The sequence below is a fragment of the Ricinus communis genome, chromosome 2, assembly GCF_019578655.1.
Source record: "Ricinus communis isolate WT05 ecotype wild-type chromosome 2, ASM1957865v1, whole genome shotgun sequence".
In the NCBI taxonomy this organism is placed as follows: Eukaryota; Viridiplantae; Streptophyta; class Magnoliopsida; order Malpighiales; family Euphorbiaceae; genus Ricinus; species Ricinus communis.
Window position 1 is genome coordinate 23,447,277 of NC_063257.1, and position 22,115 is coordinate 23,469,391.

The 22,115-nt window shown below is 31.0% G+C and overlaps 1 protein-coding gene across 1 annotated transcript; it reads right to left on the minus strand.

Annotated features, from left to right (window-relative positions):
- Nucleotides 1-1,794: 1,794 nt before the first annotated feature.
- LOC8274812 (serine/threonine-protein kinase OSR1) lies at nucleotides 1,795-15,611 on the minus strand. The gene is made up of 21 exons (XM_015722372.2): nucleotides 15,160-15,611; nucleotides 13,897-14,151; nucleotides 13,288-13,412; nucleotides 12,691-12,735; nucleotides 12,515-12,596; nucleotides 12,348-12,416; nucleotides 12,093-12,263; nucleotides 11,935-12,000; nucleotides 11,128-11,196; nucleotides 10,910-11,035; nucleotides 10,732-10,802; nucleotides 5,988-6,227; nucleotides 5,148-5,239; nucleotides 4,906-5,003; nucleotides 4,788-4,829; nucleotides 3,592-3,714; nucleotides 3,428-3,476; nucleotides 3,278-3,339; nucleotides 2,424-2,485; nucleotides 2,278-2,329; nucleotides 1,795-2,183 (listed from the first exon to the last, which is right to left on the minus strand). The coding sequence occupies exons 1-19, from the start codon at nucleotides 15,316-15,318 to the stop codon at nucleotides 2,429-2,431; spliced, it is 2,001 nt and encodes a 666-aa protein (XP_015577858.2). The 5' UTR covers nucleotides 15,319-15,611; the 3' UTR covers nucleotides 1,795-2,183; nucleotides 2,278-2,329; nucleotides 2,424-2,428.
- Between the last annotated feature and the right edge of the window lie 6,504 nt (nucleotides 15,612-22,115).

Here is a 22,115-nt window from a genome sequence, read left to right on the forward strand (position 1 = left end):
TTTACCTTTTTCATGCATGCAAATGCTAAGTTTGCTAGGTATCTTATCAAAATTCTATAGGAAGCAAGGCAGATTGTGCCAGTAGGATTGTCTGCTTTGGGTCGGTCTGCCGGTTCTCTAGGAGGTAAATGCTTGGTGCTTTAATTGTATCTGGATGCAGTATTAATATAATGTACATAATGTTTTCTAGAGTATATAGGTTCTGGTGGTAGTTTTCGCACTAGAGGGCGAGGAGGCTTTGGCAATCGATCATTGATTTCAGGATCTAATACTGTTCCTCTTAGAGCAAAGAGGCCTTGGTAGTGGAAATGCAACTGCTACTGGATTCTTTAATAATCAAGCTTAGGATAGCGTGTGTACAACATGTATGCTAGACCATGTCTTATTGAGCTTTCATCTTTAAATGGGTGCCTTGTTGGTGGAGCTGTGGTAAATTAAATAATATCATTATAATTATAAATTTTACTTTTGATTTACCATGTCCATGTGCATATCATTCGTCCCTTTTGAAAAGCTTGTGTTAATCATACTTGTATAGCCTACAAGGCCAGTGCTTTGTTATCATCCTACCTCATAATTTTGTGTAATTCAGGGTAGAAATTGCCTGTCAATAGATATGAAAGTCTGTGGGCGTTGTAATAATTTAACCTATCACTTAAAATTAAAATTTTCAGCAATTATACTCTTAAAATGGTTTATAAGATAATAAAGATTAGGCTTAAGTTTTTTAATTAAGTTAGAAAGTACTAAAAATGATAAACCGAAATAGTTAACTTCAAATGTTATGTATTGGTTTTGTAAATTTTTTAGTGGAGTGACTTTCATACTATTAATATATTGTTATGTTATCGTTGGTAAACAAAAAATAATTTTTTTAACTTTATATTCTTACTCTATGCTTCAATTATTCTTGACTTGTATGGTGTTATTTTTATTATCTAATTATTGTTTCTAACTCTTTAAAAATAAAGAAAAAATAAATTTCACTAAGTTTGAATAATATCATATTCTTAGAGTTGTCTGAGCAACTATATATTTAGGTTTTGCAGCAAACTTAATTTAATTTAATTAATTAATTTTAAAATATATTATTTTGGTAAATATTTATAAATATGAATAATATTTTAGTCCATTTGTCAATTTATAATTGGAAAATCAAGTCTTTTTCTTCATATGTTTAAGCAGCTATTAGAACTCTCTATGACTGGTTGAATGCTAAGAATAAGGATGTGCAGAAAATAGGGATGACTCTATGGGTGCCTTTGCTGCTCCTGCAAATTATTTGAAATGCTTTGTTACATAGCAAGGAAGATTGGTTTAGGTGTGATTATAAGAGATGAGGTGGGTAGTTATGTTTATTGTGGTTCAAAAATGTTAGAGGGCATGTTTCATGTGCAAAAAATAGGGACAACTCTATGGGTGCCTTTGCTGCTCTTGCAAATTATTTGAAGTGTAACATTGAAACAACTTTGTTACATAGAAAACTAAGATTGGTTTAGGTAGAGTATAAGAGATGAGGTGAGTGGTTTTGTTTATTGTGGTTCAAAAATGTTAGAGGGCCTGTTTGAGGAGCGGAGAAGCCAAATTCGAAGCCATGGTGTTGAGAGAGGTCTTGTGTTAGATCACAAATCTCAGGTATAGCAGAGTAGTAAAGGTTGTATTTCCATTTAAAAACATTTAATAAAACTCAAAAGGAATTGCAAGAAGAACACTCCAAAGTGTATGTAAAAGATGAAACCAACCAAAATCGGGCAAAAAATTAAGTAAAAGAAAGCAGATAACCACACAAACACACATATAATTTGCATTATCTATTTAACTAGAGTCAAATTCTTGTTGAGAAATTGAATTAATTTAGACCCACATTGCTAAGTAGAGAATAAATGCCTAATATATTAAGCTCCAGGTGTCTACAACTCCCAAGTTGACTTAAAAAATAAAATACTAGTCATGTACACTTATAGCATCATTGGTGAATCAACACAAATCCAGCAATATGTTTCTCTTGCCTACAACTGTACCAAAATAAGCCTATCTACTCTAAAAATAAAAAATAGCCTACCCATATTTAATCACTTGTCTTCTGATCATCTTGTATTTCGTTTCGTCTCTCTTTATAATATTCGTTTGTGTAGTGCAGTTTGTGAAATTTTTTCTATATTCATCCTGCTGTAGATTCAAAACTGAAAACATACCTAAAATTCTAGTGTTAGATAATAATGGTGGAATAAACAACAGATAAGTGAGCATATAGGTAAAGGATAAATGAAAATTGACCTGGGCATTTTCTGTTCTATATTTTTTGAGTTCTTCTTGAGCACATAAAAGCCTATATTTTTCAAGATATAGTTAGATTTTTTATAGTGTGATCATGCACATGCTTATGTTTAGATGCATATAAATCTGCATTATATTCTGAATACCTCCATTACAACTCCGTTATTTCATGTAGCAACTCCTTCTCCCTGTCATGAGCTGCTTCTAGCTGGAAATGTCATACAAAAAGTATTAGCTTAGAAGTTAAATGTTAAATTAGTTAAGTTTCCACATAATCTTAAAGTCACAAAATCTTGCTCTGATAGAGATCAAGAACACAAAAATCAGAAGTAAATGTACGATACCCTATCGAGAAAACTACTATTACTCTCACTAGTCATCTGAAGAGGCAAAAACAATGGTGAAAATCAGAATGCATATAGCAAGCAAGACCCATAATTTATAAATATTATAATCCTAAGCAATTAATGTACTTTCCACATTAAACCCCTCGAGTGAATTTAAAAGGTGCTTCCTTTCATAAAAAGCTCTTTGAACTTGATAGTTAAAAGTTTTAACAAACAATAAACCTAGACATTCTTTATCTAGAAATAAGCATAATCCATGTCTTAAATTCTGGTAAACATGTTCAGGAGTTAAAAAGATATCCAAGGTAGTTATTTTCCAATATGACCAGCACATAAAGGTAAATATCAATGTTATTGATCCAAGAAAGAGATTGTAATGAAGGAATCCAGGTTTCTATTTACCTACATGTAATCACAACAAAGGAATTTCATATGGCTCTCACTGATAAAAATTCTCTTTATTTATTTTTCTTTTGAAAATATTAAAATCCTTTTACACAAAAAGGCATAATGCAGTATTTCACATGTCATTTATAGAAAGTATAATCTGGCACTTATAGGAGCAACTTATATAACGGAGGCAACATCTAGAGTCACATGATAATTTGGTTGTAGACTTCCAAAAGAACAATGAAAGAGTTATTATTACATACCAAAGATTTCTTTGTGGAATTTGCTATTGACAATGTGGATCCTCCATCAATAGCACGACTGGCTAAAGTGAGAGAAAAACATCAAGGTAAGAACCTTCGATTTTAACACCAAAAAAGTAAAAGAAGAAGAAACAAGTGGATTAGTAGAACCTGGAGTATCATAACCACAGACTTGCTTCATCAGATTAAGGATGCTATCCTATTGAGAGGGTTGAAGACCGAAAAGCAGTAGCAGGAACATTGACAGAAGATGAAAAATCAACAATTATATTTAAGAAAGAAAAAGGTAAGAAATACTATGGATGATAACACACCCTTTGAATAATGTTATTCTGCAAAACGGAATTCAAAAGAGGAAATAGAGAATGGCCCGAAGGAGTTGATGATGTGGAATCAGGTGTTGCTGGCACAGAAAGCCCAGGATGTTGGTGTAGCACCTAAATAAACCAAAGCATTGCCGTAAGACAAGAAAAATCATAGTCTAGAAGGTATTCTTGTTTCAAGCATATTTATGCATGTATATGAGTTACGGGCGAAAGAAAGTGTAGTTTAATATTTCATAATTGCTCAATCTAAGACAATGTTCTTTGATAAAGATAATCATAAAAAACATAATTAACATGTAAATCTCCACACCATTAATAATTGACATGTAAGACATCTTACATCCTCTACAAGAATCTAATACAACTTTGTTTTTCTTAAAAGAGTTGAACATCATTTCACAAGAATTGGATTCTGGGAAGAAAATATGGAAATGAACTTATTGCCCCTGTTAGAAGTTATATAAATATAAATGTATGCTATCACATTCTAGCCCAACTTATTTTCTTTCTCTTTATATATCCTTTGGGCTATGTTTGATTTTGCCTGCATTTGGGCAAGGGGACAAAATGTCTAGTAATTTCATGGAAGGTTTTGCAAAAGCTTTAATTGATAATAGGAAATTCTGAAAAGATTTTATAGTACAGACAAACATGAGAAACAACTTAGAGATAAACTTTATATTTAATTGACTATAGGCAACTATGTAAAATTTTTGTGGCACACATATCATAATTCAGTGTAGAAAAGAAATTAAGCCACACTAGAGGATTTATTATATATTATAGAAACAAAAGAAACAACTTGAAGTCGAACAAACTTAGACAATAGCTTTCATTAAATCCAAAGTATATTGAAGAAAGAAGAGGCAGAATACTAGGTTATAGGATGTTTGTTCATCAAATAGAATGTTATACATAGAATTGCATTGGTATAAGTAGTGGTACTTCAAGAACTCTAAGGATTACTTTAGCTTACAAAATAAATGTTAAGAGTATCCAATCTTGGTTTTGAGAAATGAGAACAAGAAAGCCCTCAATATATTTTCTCAAAAACATATTGTTTTTCATTTTGAAGCTTGTCACATTGCAATCTCTTGGAAAACAGAAAGCGTTGTTTAGACAAATAGCAATCTAACAAACAACTTAGCAGTTGGCACAAATGTGCTAACCTCAGAACTACGAACCTGCATGCTATGACTCTTTTGCAATATAGGCAATGGAACCACCTGAAAAGAAAATGGAGTTATATCATGTTTAGACATAAGAACGGATATCATGAAGGTTAATATCCTTCCAAGTCACCTTTTCAATACCAACATTCTTAGAAGTAACTTTGAAGCGTCCTCTTTGTTGAACAACTGGCGGTTTTACTTTCTCTTCAAGTTCATCATTGTTTTGTGCTGCAAGAATACTTTGATTAAATGGGGAAATAGAAACTTTCATTGTTAGCATAAGAAATTTTACTAGTTTTAGTGACAAACTGAGAATTTTAGCACAAAAAAGAACCAAACATAAGAAGACTGAAATTAGTTTTAAGAACTTGCCTAATATCTTAGATGCTTTAAAAGGCATTTGAGAAACTACATCATCATCTTCTGAGCTTGAATTATTTTGTGATTGATTTTGCAACTTATCACTGTAAAATTGAGCTTGGTCAAAATAAAGAAACACATTTACATAATTATAGAATATGAGACCCACATATTACTAACAAACTCACAAACCCCCACGCAACAACCCCTAAGTTTCACTTTCAAATTATCAACATGAAGTTATCATTTTAATTTTACTTTAATTTTTCCAATGATCATCTTTACTCATAATACCAAAACCAAGATGGCCGGTTTTCTCTTATTCACCTTTTCTATAAAAGATTCTTTTCGAGTTCTTGAAGATTATTTACCACCAACAATATTATGATAAATATTTAAACTTCTAGTCAACGAGTCCGGACTTATTTATTTTCCAAGCTCCCTAAATTTAGCAGTAGGATTAAATATAAGAGCCGAACAAGCTAACATGCTTTCAAAATATAATAACTCATCCATTTAGTGATGGTTACCAATGTTACATGTTAGTTATCCATCCATTCCTGAACTCTAGTTGATTTCCCTACCAAATACCAACTAAGCTCAAACGTTCAATGCTTTGATGCAATAACAACTTGTTAAAGATCCAATATTGCAGTTCACCATAAAATATGCAAAAGATTCTGAAGTTTAATCATTGGAAGAAAGATTGGACTGAATGCATGACTACTTTTTAAAAGCAATACTTGCTGCTTTTAACAGTTAAATGTAAAAGGTGGTGAATACAAGGAGAGCATTACAAGAACCACATCATCCATGAAAAATTTGCCATTTATGTAACATTTAGTGTCAAACCTTTCTTCTTTATCAAAAGGAATTATATTTTCTGGTGGATTAGAGCCATCTGATGGACCTCTTATTTTCTGTTGCAAAGCTATGCCCTCTACTGGTTTTCTATTGATCTCAAATATAGATTTCTCTGTCACATTGTTCTCCATATTATCATTAAGATAAGGTGAAGAACTATGTAAAACATGTTGATCACCGGATGGGCTTGTAATGTTGAAGTCATCATCAGATTTTTCAAATCCAACTCTACAAAATAAATCATTCCCATTAACAATTGAATACAAACAATAATGATGCAACTTCAATATAAACCTTTGAGCATTAGCTTTTTCATTGCAGAAGCATGAAGAAACTTGATTCAATATATTTTTTTATTGAATTACTTACATGTAAAGACTTATATAGACTCTTCTTTACAAGACTCCTATTATAATACAAACTAGAAAGAAAATGAAATATTCCTAAAGGATAGGAACATATATGGTAAGAGATAAATCCAAGAGATATATATTGTTTAGAAGATAAATAACAAATCAAGTCTTCTACACTCCCCCTCAAATTGGTGCATAGGAATTTTCCATGCCCAACTTGTCTAATCCTCGGTAAAAAATTTACTTGATATTGCTTTGGTAAGAATATCGGCAAGTTGATCTTCAAATCGAATATGAAAGACTTCAATTATCTTGGCTTCTAATTATTTCTTAATAAAGTATTTGTCTATCTCCACATCTTTTGTCCGATCATGCTGAACTGAATTATGAGCTATATCACATGCAGCTTTGTTATTACAATATAGTCTCATAGGACTAACATGTGGAACTCGAAGTTCATGTAGTAAATTCTTGATCCAAAGTAACTCACAAACACCTTTAGCCATTCCTCTGTACTCAGATTCTGCACTCGATTGAGTTACAACACTTTGCTTCTTACTTCTCCATGTAATAAATTTCCTCCAATAAAGGTTAAGTAACATGTTGTTGATCGCCTATCATCAATAGAATCAACACAATCAGCATCAGTATAGCCTTCAATAGACAAAGTCATCCCTTTGGTGAACATATATGCCTTTTCCTAGAGAGAATTTCAAGTACTGCAAGATACGAAGAACAACTTTTATATGATCTTCACTTGGAGAGTGCATGTATTGACTTATTATACTTAGAGAGTGAAAAATCTGGTCTAATATGTGTAAGATACATTAACCGACCTACAAGCTTTTGATATCTTTCTTTATTCGTAGGGACTTTATCAGAAAATATGTTGAGCTTAGTATGTTCACTAGTAGGAGTATCAACTGGTTGACATGCTAGCATATCGACTTTTTTAACCAAGTTCGATACTTTTTTTAAGACAAGAATATATCTTGCTTAGATCGTAGTACCTCAACTCCTAAGAAATACTTAAGATCACTAAGGTCTTTCATTTTAAACTCTTAAAAATATAATTTTGTAAGGCTATCTTTTCATCAACATCATCTCCTGTTACAATCATATCATCAACATATATGATAGGAATAATTGTTTTTCCCTCCTTATATTTTAAAAAAGAGTATAATTGGAACTACTCTATTTATAGCCAAAGGACTTCATTGAGTTTATAAACCTTCCAAACCAAGCTCTTGAAGATTGTTTTAATCCATACAGAGACTTCTTCAGCTTACAAATTTACTTACTTCCTTCAACCTAAAGTCTACATCCCAAAGGTTTGTTCCATGTATACTTTCTCTTGGAGATTGCCATGAAGAAAAGCATTCTTTACATCAAATTGATGTAAAGGTGATATTGACTATGGTGTTTCAAGCTCAGTTCTATTACCTTGACCCCAAATATCAAGTTCGAAATGCTCGATTGTTCCAAAATCAAGAGAATAATGCTCAGGTTGTTCTTGTTCGGGCTGTTCAAATGGGTCGGGAGTTTCTGTTGGAAGATCGAGTTGTGTTTAAGGAAGGTCGAGTTGTGTTTGGAAAAGTTTGATTTGTGGAAGGTCGATTTGTATTTGTGGACAGTTGGGTTGTGTTTGGGGAAGTTCGGCTTTAGGAAAGTGTCTAAGATCAGGATGTGGAAGAAGGTCGGGATGTGAGTGCTACAAGTCAATATTTCTCTCCCCCTTACTTGCAGTTGGAAAATACATATGATGTTCATGAAATTGGATATCCATACTGATATACATTCATCGAGTTGGAGGGTGATAACACTTATATCCTTTTTTATGAAGACCATACCCAACAAAGATACAATGAATAGCATGAGGTTGGAGCTTGTGGCGTACATGGTGAGGAAGGTGAATAAAGGCGATGCAACCAAGGACTTTAAGAGGTAAGTTCAGTAATGATTGTGATGTAAGGCTTTTATTTAATATATTAAGTGGGGTATGAAAGTCTAGAGTACAAGATGGAATTTGATTTCTGAGGTAAGAGACTAAGGATAAAGTTTTTCTCTAATATTGGAGAGGCATATTGGCTTTAAATAGTATAGCTCGTACCATTCCCAAGAGACGTCAGCTTTTTCTTGCTACAACCTCATTTTATTGAGAAGAATAAGGACATGTGGTTTGATGGATTACACCATGTTGTTGGAGGAACTGCATGAGTTCATGATTAATAAATTCACCTCCATTATCTGTCCGAAGTTCTTGAACTGAAGTCTTATATTGAGTTTGCACCATCAAATAAAATTTCTTGAATAATAAGCAAACCTCCTGCTTACTTTTCATTAAGTATATCCATGTCATACGACTATAATCATCAATAAAAGAAATAAACCAACAAGCTCCAATTAAGGTCCGTACCTTTGCAGGGTCCCCAAACATCAGAGTGTATAACCATAAATGGTGATGAACTTTTATTTAAACTAATTGGAAAAAGGACTTGGTGGCTTTTTACTAGTTCATAAGTTTCACATTTGAAGTTCAAAGTAGATGTTTTTGAAAACAACTTAGGAAATAAATACTTTAAATATCTAAATGATGCATGTCCAAGGTGCTTATGCCATAACCAGATTGTATTTTCTATACAGGATACTGAACTACTATTCCCCGAACATGACTCAGTCAAGGCATTGAAGCTAGATGGTGCAAGGTCAAGATAATGGAGCTTCCCTTTTCTAGTACTCTTTATCTTGATGTCCTTAAAAATACAATAATCGGGCTAAAGAATTACTACATAATTTAAAGAGGTGGTTAGTTGAGATACAGACATTAAATTGAAATTTAGAGATGGAACAATCAAAACAGATTTTAAATTTAAGTTATCAAGTAAAAATGACCCTTTACCAGTAACACTAGCTTTTATACCATTGGCTGTAGACACAACAAATTGTTTAGATGGTTTTATCTCAATAAGTGTGTTAACAGATATATGATTAGATGATCTAGAATCAATCATTCATGTATACGACCTAAACAGTAGCAGAATTATAAAAATATTTACCTGGTGGTTCTAAGGATATGTGTAAAGCAGAAACATCAGGCGAGAAAGGTTGCTGGGCTGCAACTGTTGATACTTATGTAGTTTTAGACTTCCATCTCAAGGCTTTAGAAGGATTCCACCATTCAGGATATCCAATCAGGTTATAACATCTGCTTTGAGTATGTCTTGTTGCACCATAATGTATACATTACTTTATTGAATTGGTTTGTTTATTACCAATGTCAAAGCTCCGAGTTGTATTTTGGTTAGTAGACAAGTTATTTCTTTTGGCGAGCAATGCAGTTGCCTCCGAGGAAGCCTTGCTAGTTAAGATTTTTTTTTTCGATTTGTTTCTCGGTGGACATATGCATATGTTCGTTCAAGATCTAAACTTGGATCCATTCGAAGGATTTCTACTCTCACTTGTCCAAGCTCAGCATCAAGTCTGTTTAAGAAGATGTGAATTCTCAACTTTTCCACAACTACTTTATACATAGCGATTTCATCAAGATCTTTCATTCTTACTTTATCCCGATGATCAAGTTTCTAGAATATTTCAATTAACCCCCCATAATAAGTTGAAAGAGATATGCCAGACTACCGACTAGGAATGTTCGTTGATTAAGAGAAAAAATCTTTATTTCGTTCGATCCATCATAGAATGCTTTTGCAAGAGCATTCTAGACTTCACAGGCTGTTCAGATACAAAGATACCTTTTCATGATTTCTGGTATCATTGATATGAGTAACTAGCTTTTAACTTTCAGGTTTTTAGCATACCACTTAGAATAAGAAGGATCAGTTGATTCGGGGTCGGGTTGAGGAGAATCTCCCATAATATAATCTAATTTCTCATGCCCAACAATGTGCATCTCCATGATTTGATACCAAGTGTCATAATTGGTTTTAGTAAGGGTTATCTGCTTTAAGGCCAAAATTTTCAGAGGAAACATGAATAATTTATGATAATGGTACAATGGTTGATTTAGTGGGGGTTCCAGATGGAGAAGAAGACATGTTTTTCTAATGGAGTTTTTACATAACCTGCTTTGATACCATGAAGAAACTTCATTCCATATATTTTCTTATTGAATTACTTACGTACAAGGACTTAGATAGACTCTTCTTTACAAGACTCATATTACAAAACAAACTAGAAAGAAAATAAAATATTCCTAAAAGATAGAAACATATATGGTAAGAGATAAATACAAGAGATATATACTATTTAGGAGATAAATAATAAATCAAATCTTCTATAAAGCACCCACATTATATGTTGTAATTACTTCTACGAATGAAGAAATAATAAATTAAAGATAGAAAGATTGGCTAGGGGCATACTTTGAAATATTCATAGAGTAGTTGCCTAATTGAAGATGAGTGGGTTGATATTGCATCAGATCAGTCTCATCCTGTGAAATTTATTATCACAAGGAACCAAAGAAGCCCGTTGAAAAGAAAAATATTGATTAAAAATTCAAGTAAACTACAAGCATCAAAAATCAGAATATTATTATACCATTTCTGGAACTTGCCCCAAGGAAGAGTGCTGAAACTCCAATTGCTTTTCAAGTGAATCAATTATAGACAGTGAACTTGAGCTTCCTCCTAGATTATTATCAGATATTAGGTCCTCATCATGTATCTGATAGGATAGATATAGTATGATCAAGAAAATTCTACCCATTGTTTCAACTAAATGTTCATAACAGATAACAACATAGACTATTGGCATACCAAGGAAGCTTGAGCCTTCATATCTTTAAGATTGAAGTTCCAACCACTAATCTCTCGTTTATATTCATTCTGCATATGTACATAAGGTAATATTGTGAGCTAGTTAAAATGAGATACCAAGAAAGACTAAGTAGTAGATATGATACACATAACAGATTAATGACATAAATTAGGTTACCGATAACAAAATACTAATAATCATGTGAGAAAAAACATACAGCCAAGTGTAGAAACCATGAAGATAATAAAAGATAGTAGTGACCAACACATATCTTATACAACTTCTGATCCAAGCATGAAAACGCCAACAACATGATAGAGATATTATTTATATAGTAAAAGATCTTTTTCCTAAATATAGTCATATGTCTCAATTGAAATCTCAAGATGTTCAAAAGATCGTTGAACATAGATCAAAATAGTAGCAAAAAACTTAAGAGTGCATTTCCTTTTTCTTTTTCTGTTGGCAGTATTTACAGATTAATGATCTTCTATGAAGAGTTCCATTTTACAGTTTACTCTTATAAGACTGAAAAGACTGTAAACGACATAGCACAAGCACATTTAAAGAGAGAGATATAACTTTTAGGGTTGTTATTTAGTATATGAACAAGACAAGGTTAAAGGCAAATAACAAACTAAATCAAGATAGAATATAGATAAAAAAGATTGAAAACAACATTTTATTTCTTCATAGAATCGACTCAGGGAAAAAAATTTAAGATGTAACAATAAAATTTCTTAAAATGAAATAATCTTTTTTCTCTTCGGTTCACATTTAATTCGTCCCAAAGAATGAAAAACAACCTGTGATATTTCCTCCTTCTCCCCATCCGGCATCTTTTTTTGCGCTAGCATATCCTCTTCCTTTCTCTATATTTTAAATGACATAAAATTCTAAGAATATGATACAAGTGACAATAGTATATATATTAGAAGCTATATACCAAATTTAGCTCACTAACCTTCAATGCCTTAATACGATCACCAAGAGCAGGCAATCCTTCTAAAAGTTTTCTTGCTATATAATCGTTTGATCTTGCTTGCTTGAAAAATGAATGCTTTAGCAGCTTCTTTGCAGAAGGCCTTTTTGAAGAATCTTTTACCAAACAACTAGCTATCATTTGCTTAAAAGACTAGAGAAAGAAAGAAAAGGTATGCATCATACAACATAATTATAACAAAAGAATATTATCTTTATTAGTTTGTTTTAAGCAAACCTTAGAGAATTTCTTGTCTCTTTCATAATCCAAACCAGGGGGTGCATTTTGCAAAGTCATCAGCAACACCTTTCAAGGCAGACTTGGCTTTAGGTAGAAATAAGAAAAATATAATTATAGAAAAAATGATGCTAATGGCACGCATATTGAAAAATTTATATATGCACCTTCATTGGAGGATATTTTGAGAATGGGGCATGTCCATGTGCAAGCTCTAAAGCAGTTATGCCAAAGGACCAAATATCAGCTCTGCAGAAAAATTTCGATAGAGAACATCAATCAAGATCATGCTACCTAATCAAAATGGAATCGAGAAATTCTTGAGAGAAAATAATAAACTAACTTGAAAGCATAACCATGCAACTGCTCCATGACCTCAGGTGCCATCCTGCAAAAGAATATAACAAGGAATAATAGAAGCTATATAATTTTATAGTAGTTATGGTTGAAACTTTAAAACAATTAAAAATTTAATATTATCAATTCCAAATAGAAGGTTTAAGAATAGTATCAATTTGTTACAACATTTTAGATGGATGTTAATGCAAAATTTCTACGTCTCTTACCAATTGCCTATCTTGTAAGATTTATAAATTTTAATAAAGTCCATTTCCTCTATATTTTTCTAAATGTGACCGTAAATATTCAAGTTAGCCAAACTACAATTCTTTTTAGTAATAGCATGAAGTTCATTTCTACTCTTGTTGCTTTATGTGTAAATATTGCTAGCTTCCCTAACAATATGCGCTTTATCATGTGCCTATATCTAATATTTTAAAATATTTTACAAAACAGCAAGAGTAAATATTTCAAATTTTAAGCTTTACAAATCATAAACAAAGGCAGTAGTCTGTCTATATTTAACATATAAGTTTTGTTGAATGAGAATAAAAATTTATATTTATTAAAATGTTTGGGAGTTCTTTAAAAAGAAGCATACCAGCAAGGTGTCCCCACAAATGTATTCCTCATGCGTTGCCTATCACCTGAATCAAAAAGGGAAGCAGAAACACCAAAATCTCCCAACTTGATCGCACCATGTGAATCAATTAGAATGTTTTCCGCCTTTAAATATCAAAAGACAATCATTATAAAACAAATGAAATAAATTACTCATATTTCTACAAATACTCTTAACTTTTAGCAATCCCATAATTCAATTAGTTAAATTGATAAATAATTTTTGCAACATATTTCAAAGCACATAAACCTTTAACATAGCAACATGATTAACTTAATTTACACCCTATCTTATGAGAAACTCTTATATATTAGCTTTATACAAACTAAAGCACCATTTTTCAAGCCTTTAGACATGGTTGAAACCAATGCCAACTCCTTGTTAAAGTCTCCTTCACCTATTCCTACTCATTCTATTACATAGCCTATAAATGTGAAGTTGAAAAAAATAAAATGAAATATCCAACAATTGCATATCTTGAGTTACTTGAAAGAAAATGTAGTTAATAAGAAACTTAGTGTGGTGTTAGTAAATATTAAGATGTGATTGTTAAAGTAACTTGAGACTAAGAAGATATCAATTACTTACTTTAACATCTCGATGTATATGCCCATGATGATGAAGATACTCTAAACCTCTTAATACCTCATGAAGTATTGTTGCTATCACTACCTCCTCAAAACCATCTGGATAAGCAGCCTTCAATATGTGTAGACAAGAGCCCCCAGACATGAATGGCATAACAACCCACAAATTATGATCGCTAACAAAGGAGCAGTGTGATTTGAGAACATTTGGATGGTCAACCAAGATCATTGTTTGTACTTCACGAGAAATGTTATTCTATGAAACAACACATAATTAAAGGAGGTCAAACATGAGCATCAAAAAAATTATCTTAAAAAAATAAACATGACAGAACAGGCGTAAGAAATTACTATAACTTCAAAACTATGAGAATCGATGCAAAACCATTCCATCATTATGGATAAAAATTTGACTTATTTCAAAAATTCTCAATGACATTGAGGATACATCAGTAATTTGAGTACAAAAGGAAATGGAAGATATATGCAAATATTTTATGAAAGAAAAATCACTAATTCTTTCTTAATTTTTGTACCATACAACTTCAATCTAGTAAAAATTAACAACACTTAAAAGTTACTCGAACTATAAAAGATCCTAAAATAGAAGGGAAATACTGCAAATATACTTCCACAACATTGTCAAAATTAAAAAGCCCCTATCTCTGTTAGCAATGGTTTATACAAAGTAAATTGTTGTTAATGTTCATAGTACTACTATGTACTTAGAAAGCACAATTTTCTTTGCCTTTTTATAGCTCCATAAGTTTAGTTTTTATCATAGCTCCAATTTTCCTTAATGACCCTTTCAAGATGATAGTTGCATAACTTCAACCAACAAAATAAAGTCTAATGTTTCGGCCTAATAAATAAATGCTTTTTTCTTTCCCATTTTAAGGACAATACTATTTAGATGTCCAAAAATTGCATCATTCAAACCATATATTACAACAAATACCACCACATTTCCATAAAGTTTATTATAATGTACTGTTGGAAGCTAAAACAAGCTCATCATTTATAATCATGAGAATTACTGCTAAACAAGTTTTTATCTTTCTAAAATCACAACTCTTCCTGCAAAATCTATATTTTCTCAATATTCTTAATTTTAGCACAATCTCATCCCCTACATGCATTCACTAACAATTTCTTTTATCCCTTGCCTATATAAGAACTGAAACTTCCAACCATTTCAATGCATGAAGCTATCAAAAACACCTAAAAGATATATATTTCTTAAAAAAGAAAAATTGAGCAATACCAGATCAGAATTATCGCGTTCAAAGTCAAGAATCTTGATAGCAACAATCTCATCAAAAGGAATACACAAGGCTCGATGCACAGATGCAGTGACGCCTTGTCCAACCTCTTCATACAACACGTAAAACTCAGCTCCAATCGGATACTTCTTCTTCTCCATTAATTTTTTTTTTGTTTATAAATCGACAAACCAAATAGAATTAAATATATATTTATATAAATATCACAATCCTAAACAAACAAACAATAGATTAAATCTTTAGGGTTTTATTTCATGTGCACAAGGAATAAAAAAATGATCATTGATGGTGGTGGTGGTGGTATTATTGTTATTAAGTTACTATTACTATAATTGTTATGATCCATTTAGTATGAAGTAAAAACAATAAAAGTAATGGAAAAGAAATGATCACATGAACAAGTGTAAAAGAAAATAAAAGGGAAAGAAAGAGAGAGATAGAGAGAGAGAGAGAGAGAGAGAAAGAGAGCATTGATGATGGCAACGAGACACGATATTGGTGTTGTTCCTTATGAATTTTAGACAATGCGAGACTCTTGGATAGCCGCTCAACATTTGCGCCATGTTTGTATTCCTTTTTTTATAATATATATATACACACTAATATTTGATTTTTTTTCTATTTGGTGATAATTACAAGTAGCTCCTTAATATTTTATCTTATTCTGCACTTTCATCTTTATTTTTTAAGAGTTAATACTTTTCATCCCTCGTATATATATGTCATTCCACTATTTATTAGTTTATTTCTTTATTATAGGCAGGATCCCTCTTGATAAAGAACTATGTCAATTTTGACACAGCTTCGTATTCGAAATTTTAGTTAAGTTGATAAAGAACAACGTTAAGAGTTTTAACACAGTTGTATACCTGAGATTCAGACTCAAGCTTTAATTAAGTAGAAAAAGAATTATCATTTCATCTACACACTTTTAAATAATGTGTTAGTTCATTTAAAATATATTAAATTAGTAAAAAAAATTAAAAATTTATAAGTAGATAAATTTTAGAATAATTACTATAGTCTTTTATGCGATAATAATAGAAACACTGAACTTTTAATATATTCCTAGTTTTTTAATTATCATATAATTCTTATTTATATTTTTATATTCTATATAAACACTTTTGTAATTATTATTTTTATTATGTTTATTTAATATTCATATGTTTCCACGAATCCCACCACCTTTGAGTTTGTTTATGAAAGAGTCATTAAATTTGGAGATGTGTCTTTTTGTGGGACTTGACAATCACGTGCATAGGATGGTCTATTTTAGACTGATAATTCAGCTTTGTTTTCTATTTTCTTTTGTTTGGTCCATATATAACAATTTAAGCTATATATGTTTCAATAATAATATAGTTTTATATAATATTATGAATTTCTATTTCATTACGTTTTCTATTTCCACATGGCAATCAAATTTGGCAGAATTTAATGTGAATCTTCTCAACTAAAGTACATTTTTCATTTTTCCTTTTTCATCTCATTTTTATTTTTGTGCATTATCGGATGTCAAACGTCTCTATTCAAATTAAAACTCAAATTTGGATTTAAAATATTAGATTTAAGGATTTTGAATGAATAATTAATTATTATTTTAAATTATCAAATGACTATACTTTTAAATTGTATACAAATAGTGTATGGATTTGAATTTAAAATACAGTGTATTTTGTTTAAAAGATATAATAAATTTAATCTTGAATTTAGAATTTGTTGGTTGGATGACTAATTAAAGAAGAGGAAAAAATTATTATTTTCAATAATTAAGGCTAATAAAATATTTAAAAATCATTAAAATTTTATATCTTACAAATCATAATTAGATATAAATTAAATTAAAATAACAAATTTAAGAATATCAACCATAACAGTTAAATGACCAACTCTAATTATTGGCTATTGATGATAACTGAAGGATTGTGGAGATGAATGTTATATTTTCATGAGCATTATTAATACTTTAATAAGTAGCTTTAGGTATAAATCCTCTCTTTTAGCAACATGAGGAAAGCGTATGAATTCTTAAGAAAGTTAACAATGATTGTTTTCTTTGAAGATGAAAAAGATGAATTTGCAGTGGTTGTTTCGGTAATTTTAAAGAATAGCTTTATTAAGCTTTAGAATAGCTCTCATACCATAGAAAATTTAAGAAATAGAGTTAGAAAATAGGTCTTATACTATATTGATTAATAACAAAAGTATTATATATATATATATATAGTCGCACAAGAAGCAAAAGTAGAAAGATATAAACAAATATGAGTTAAGAAGATATTAAGATATACAAAAGTCTGAAATAGAAAAATACACACCATAGCAAATTCTAACTAATTTTGCTTTTTTCTTTGGTACAAAAATGAGGTAAGAACCTGGAAATCAAACAGAGATAACTCTAGAGTAAGCAAGACCACTTGTGTCATGAAGTAACAACTGATGAATCCACTTGGAGGAACAGTGAGCCAATGCAACCGAAAATTTTGATGCTAAACCAGCAAGAAAGTCTGCAGAAAAATTTGCTTCACCCAAAACATGCATCACGTGCCAGTTTCTAGCCAATAAATAAGGATTATAACTAATTTTGCTTATTATTAAGTGGGTTTCTCTTATCAGGTATATACTTTCCTCAATATGAACAGATCACCCCAGTCAAGTCAGAGCTCGCCATTTCCATTATCAGAAAATGCCCACTAGGCTCAAGTTATCCGATCTTCCTTTGCTTAATATTGCCCATAGACAAAATGACCACTCTATCTGACATAACACAGTCAAACCCCATGTCCACCGCTTCCTAAAATATAGGAGGTCACTGTTCCATTAATTATTTCCATAAAGCCTATTTTCAACAGACTTAATCCTGAAAAAATCACTACAAATACTCCAAGACACCACAAGCCTTAGATAATGCTAATATAACCTTATAAATACTTATATTTTTAATATTCACTAAATACTAATTTAAGCATCAGAATGGTTCTTTATGCACATCATATGGACACCCTAACTTATTTTTTCTTGCAAGTTTACTAAAAATGATTTACCCTGTAGAGATTGAGAAAGTTCGGTTCACATCACTTATCAATTGAAAGTCAAATCATCCTTAATAAGTAATAAGTGTTTTCTTTAGTTTCTAAGAGGAGGAGGAAGCTTATGAACTAAAATACAATAAGCAACACCTTTATTATACACATAAGAACCAAGTAAACGTCATGTTTCTTATAGATCAAGCCACAGATAATTCCACAGAAGTAAAAGAGAAAGGGAAGACAAAATGTACCTAGTTAGAATTATGATAGACCTAAAAGGATTAGAGATGTGATGAGAAATAGAGAGAGAATGTACAATAGGAAGAAAAGAGGAGATGAAAGTTGAGAGCTAAATTATAGGTAAATCGAGAGGAAAATAAGATATTAGAATGTCAATTACTAGACAAAATGACGTGATAAAAATTATTTAAAAAGAGTATTACATGCAATTACTTTAATAAAGGAATCGAAACCATTAATATCACATCACGAATAGACTAAGGAGCAGAAAGTAAAAGGACTTGATACTTGTTATTTATTTTAAAGATTAAAATACTCATTTTTTCTGAATTAAAAGTCTAAATTCTAAAATTAGAAAAATCAATTTCAACATACACATAAATGACATATCCAAATATATTCACTGCAAATAAATAAATAACGATTGCCAAACTAAAAATATCTAGTCCGAATCTACATAAATTAAAATTCGGACTATATAACAAGATTATGAACTAACAAAGTCTTCATGTCAATATTGACAATTAGAAAAAACATTAATGAAATACACTAACTTTATATATCAATAGGCAACTTTTAATAATCATCATCATAGTATTATATCCATTAATAGAAGAGTAAGCTAAAAGTATTTTCTATGTTAACATTATGTTAAAAGGAAAAGATAAGCACAAAGGAGGGAAAATTACTTGTTTTTCACAATCTTCCATTTACAAGATGCTTAAGTATCAAAAAAGCTCCTAGATTCAAATTCCAGTGCTCCTCTTATTTCTTCTTATCTTTTTACAGGTAGGTTGAATCATCTTTCTGCTAAGCAATTTGTTATATTATTTTTTTATTTTCTTTTCTTTTGTCTGTTAATAGAATTATCTTTTACCTCCCAACAAAGTATCTTGAACCATAAATAGATTAAAATAATGGATAAAAAATAGACTAAAATAGAATACACTGGTATAGATATTCTCTAAACTACTAAAATTTCTTAGTCCATTGAGATAGAATTTCTTTTGTTAGAAATTAAGTTTATATTTTTCTAAAGTTCAAATGTTTCTCTAATATAAAAAAATTAGTTTTATCGAATTTATGATACTTGATAAGTCTTAAGTACTAGACTGAAAATATTTTTATTAATTATGTATTTTGGTGTATTAACTAATACTAAGATTATTAAAAAAACTAATAGGATTTAATGGACTTAAAATACATGGACTAGCTGATTTCATTGTTAAATAAAAAGGATGCGATTATAATTATGGCCTAACCTATAATTACACGTAAGCTCAAAGTTACAGGATCTAGCTCTGATAGGATCAAGAACACAAAAATCGGAAGTAAACGTACAGTATCCTATCAAGAGAACCACTATTACTCTCATTAATCATCTGAAGAGGCAAAAGCAATGGTGAAGATCAGATTGCATATAGCATGCAAGAGTTATAATTTACAAATATTATAATACTAAGTAATTAATCAATTTCCACATTAAACCTCTTGAATGAAATTAGAAGTGTTTCCTTTTATAAAGAACTCTTTGAACTTGATGGCTAAAAGTTTTAACAAACAACAAACCATACATTCTTTCTCTAGAAATAAGCACAATCTAGATCTTAACTTCTGGTAAACATATTCAGGAGTTAAAAAGATCACCAAGGTAGTTATTTTCTAATATGATCAGCACATAAAAATAAATATCAGTGTTATTGATCCAAAAAAGAAGCTGTAATGGAGGATTTCAGGTTTCTATTTACCTGCATGTAATCACAACAAACGCATTTCATATGGCTCTCTTTGATAAAAATTCTCTTTATTTATTTATTTTTTTTGAAAAAAATATTAAAATCTTCTTACACAAAAAGGCATAATGCAGTATTTCACATATCATTTGTAGAAAGTATAATCTAGCACTTATAGGAGCAGCTTATATAATGGAGGCAACATCTAGAGTCACGTGATAATTTGGTAGGAGACTCTCCAAAGAACAATGAAAGGGTTATTATAACATACATAATATTTTTCTATGGAACCTGCTATTGATAATGTGGATCCTTCATCAATAGCATGGCTGGCTAGAGTGAGAGAAAAACATCAAGGTAAGAACCTTCAGTTTTAACATCAAAAAAATAAAAGAAGAAGAAACAAGTGGATTAGTAAAACTTTGAGTATCACAACCATAGACTTGCTGTTGTGGAAATTGGATTAGTTTCCATCGACAAATAAGCTATTAAATAAACAATAAGAAAAGAAACACCAGAACTTTAACGAGGTTTGGCAAAAATTATGCTTACTTCCTCAGGCACTACCAAAATAATATTTCTTAATTCAATAGAATTACAAAGAAATATTAATAAGAAGAGAAAGAAGAGAAATACAATTTAGCCCATAGAAATATAAAGCCCATTGTTTTTCTTGACACTTGGAAAAGGAGAGAAGGGCAACTATTTTTATAAATTTGGGATCACTTCTTCCTTTTCTTAGCTTTTCAATGTAGGATAAAGGAGCCAAAAATAACAAATATGCACCTTGGCGACTTCCTAAGCCCAATAAAACATTCTCTATTTTCTCTCATCACAAATTTGGCAATGCCTTCAAATGCGCTTGAAGCGTCCATCTTCAAATTTTTAAAACATTTATCAAGTTCAAACAATGTTGGAACTTAACACCAATTACTACTTTCATAGTCATATATGCAGGATTTTCAGCAGTTGAGATCTTCTGAAGAAGTATCTCACCTTCTTCAAGAATTTCTCTCACGTAGTGATAATGAACATCGATATGCTTTGTCCTTGAATGATAGACTTGGTTTTTAGCTAAACAGATAGCACTTTGACTATCACAATGCACTTTGACGTACTTCTGATCAATTCCCAAGTCTTTCACTAACCCCTGAAGCCAAATTGCCTCATTTACAGCTTCTGTAACTGCCATATACTCTACCTTTGTTGTAGACAAAGCAACCGTTGACTGCAAAGTAGACTTCCAACTAACTGGTGCTTTTGCAAGTGTAAACACATAACTAGTAGTTAACCGATGTTTATCCAAATCACCTGCGTAGTTAGAATCACAATATCCAACCACACTCAGACCAAACTTCTCATCCTGCTCAAACATTAATCCAATATCCATAGTATTTTGAATATACCTTAAGATCCATTTCACAGCTTGCCAATCTCCTTTTCTAGGATCATGCATGTATCTACTCACAACTCCGACTGCTTGTGAAATGTCAGGCCTTGTGCACACTATAGCATACATCAAGCTACTAATTGCATTTGCATATGGAACCTTCAACATATATTCTCAGTCTTCATCATTCTTTGGAGATTGAGAAGCACTGAGTCTAAAATGAGTAGCAAGTGGTGTACCGACAGGCTTTTGTCATTTCATCAATTCCAAACCGCTTCAGTACCTTTCTCAGATATTCCGTCTGAGTTAAACAAAGTCTTCCCAATTTTCAGTCTCTGCTTATCTCCATACCAAAAATCTTTCTAGCTTCACTTAAATCCTTCATTTCAAACTCTTGATTTAGTTGAGCCTTTAACTGTTCAATTTCTCCTCTATGCTTTGATACAATAAGCATATCATCAACATAAAGTAGAAGATAGATAAAGGATCCATCCTGTAGCCTTTTCAAGAATACACAATGATAATATTTGCTTCTTGTGTAC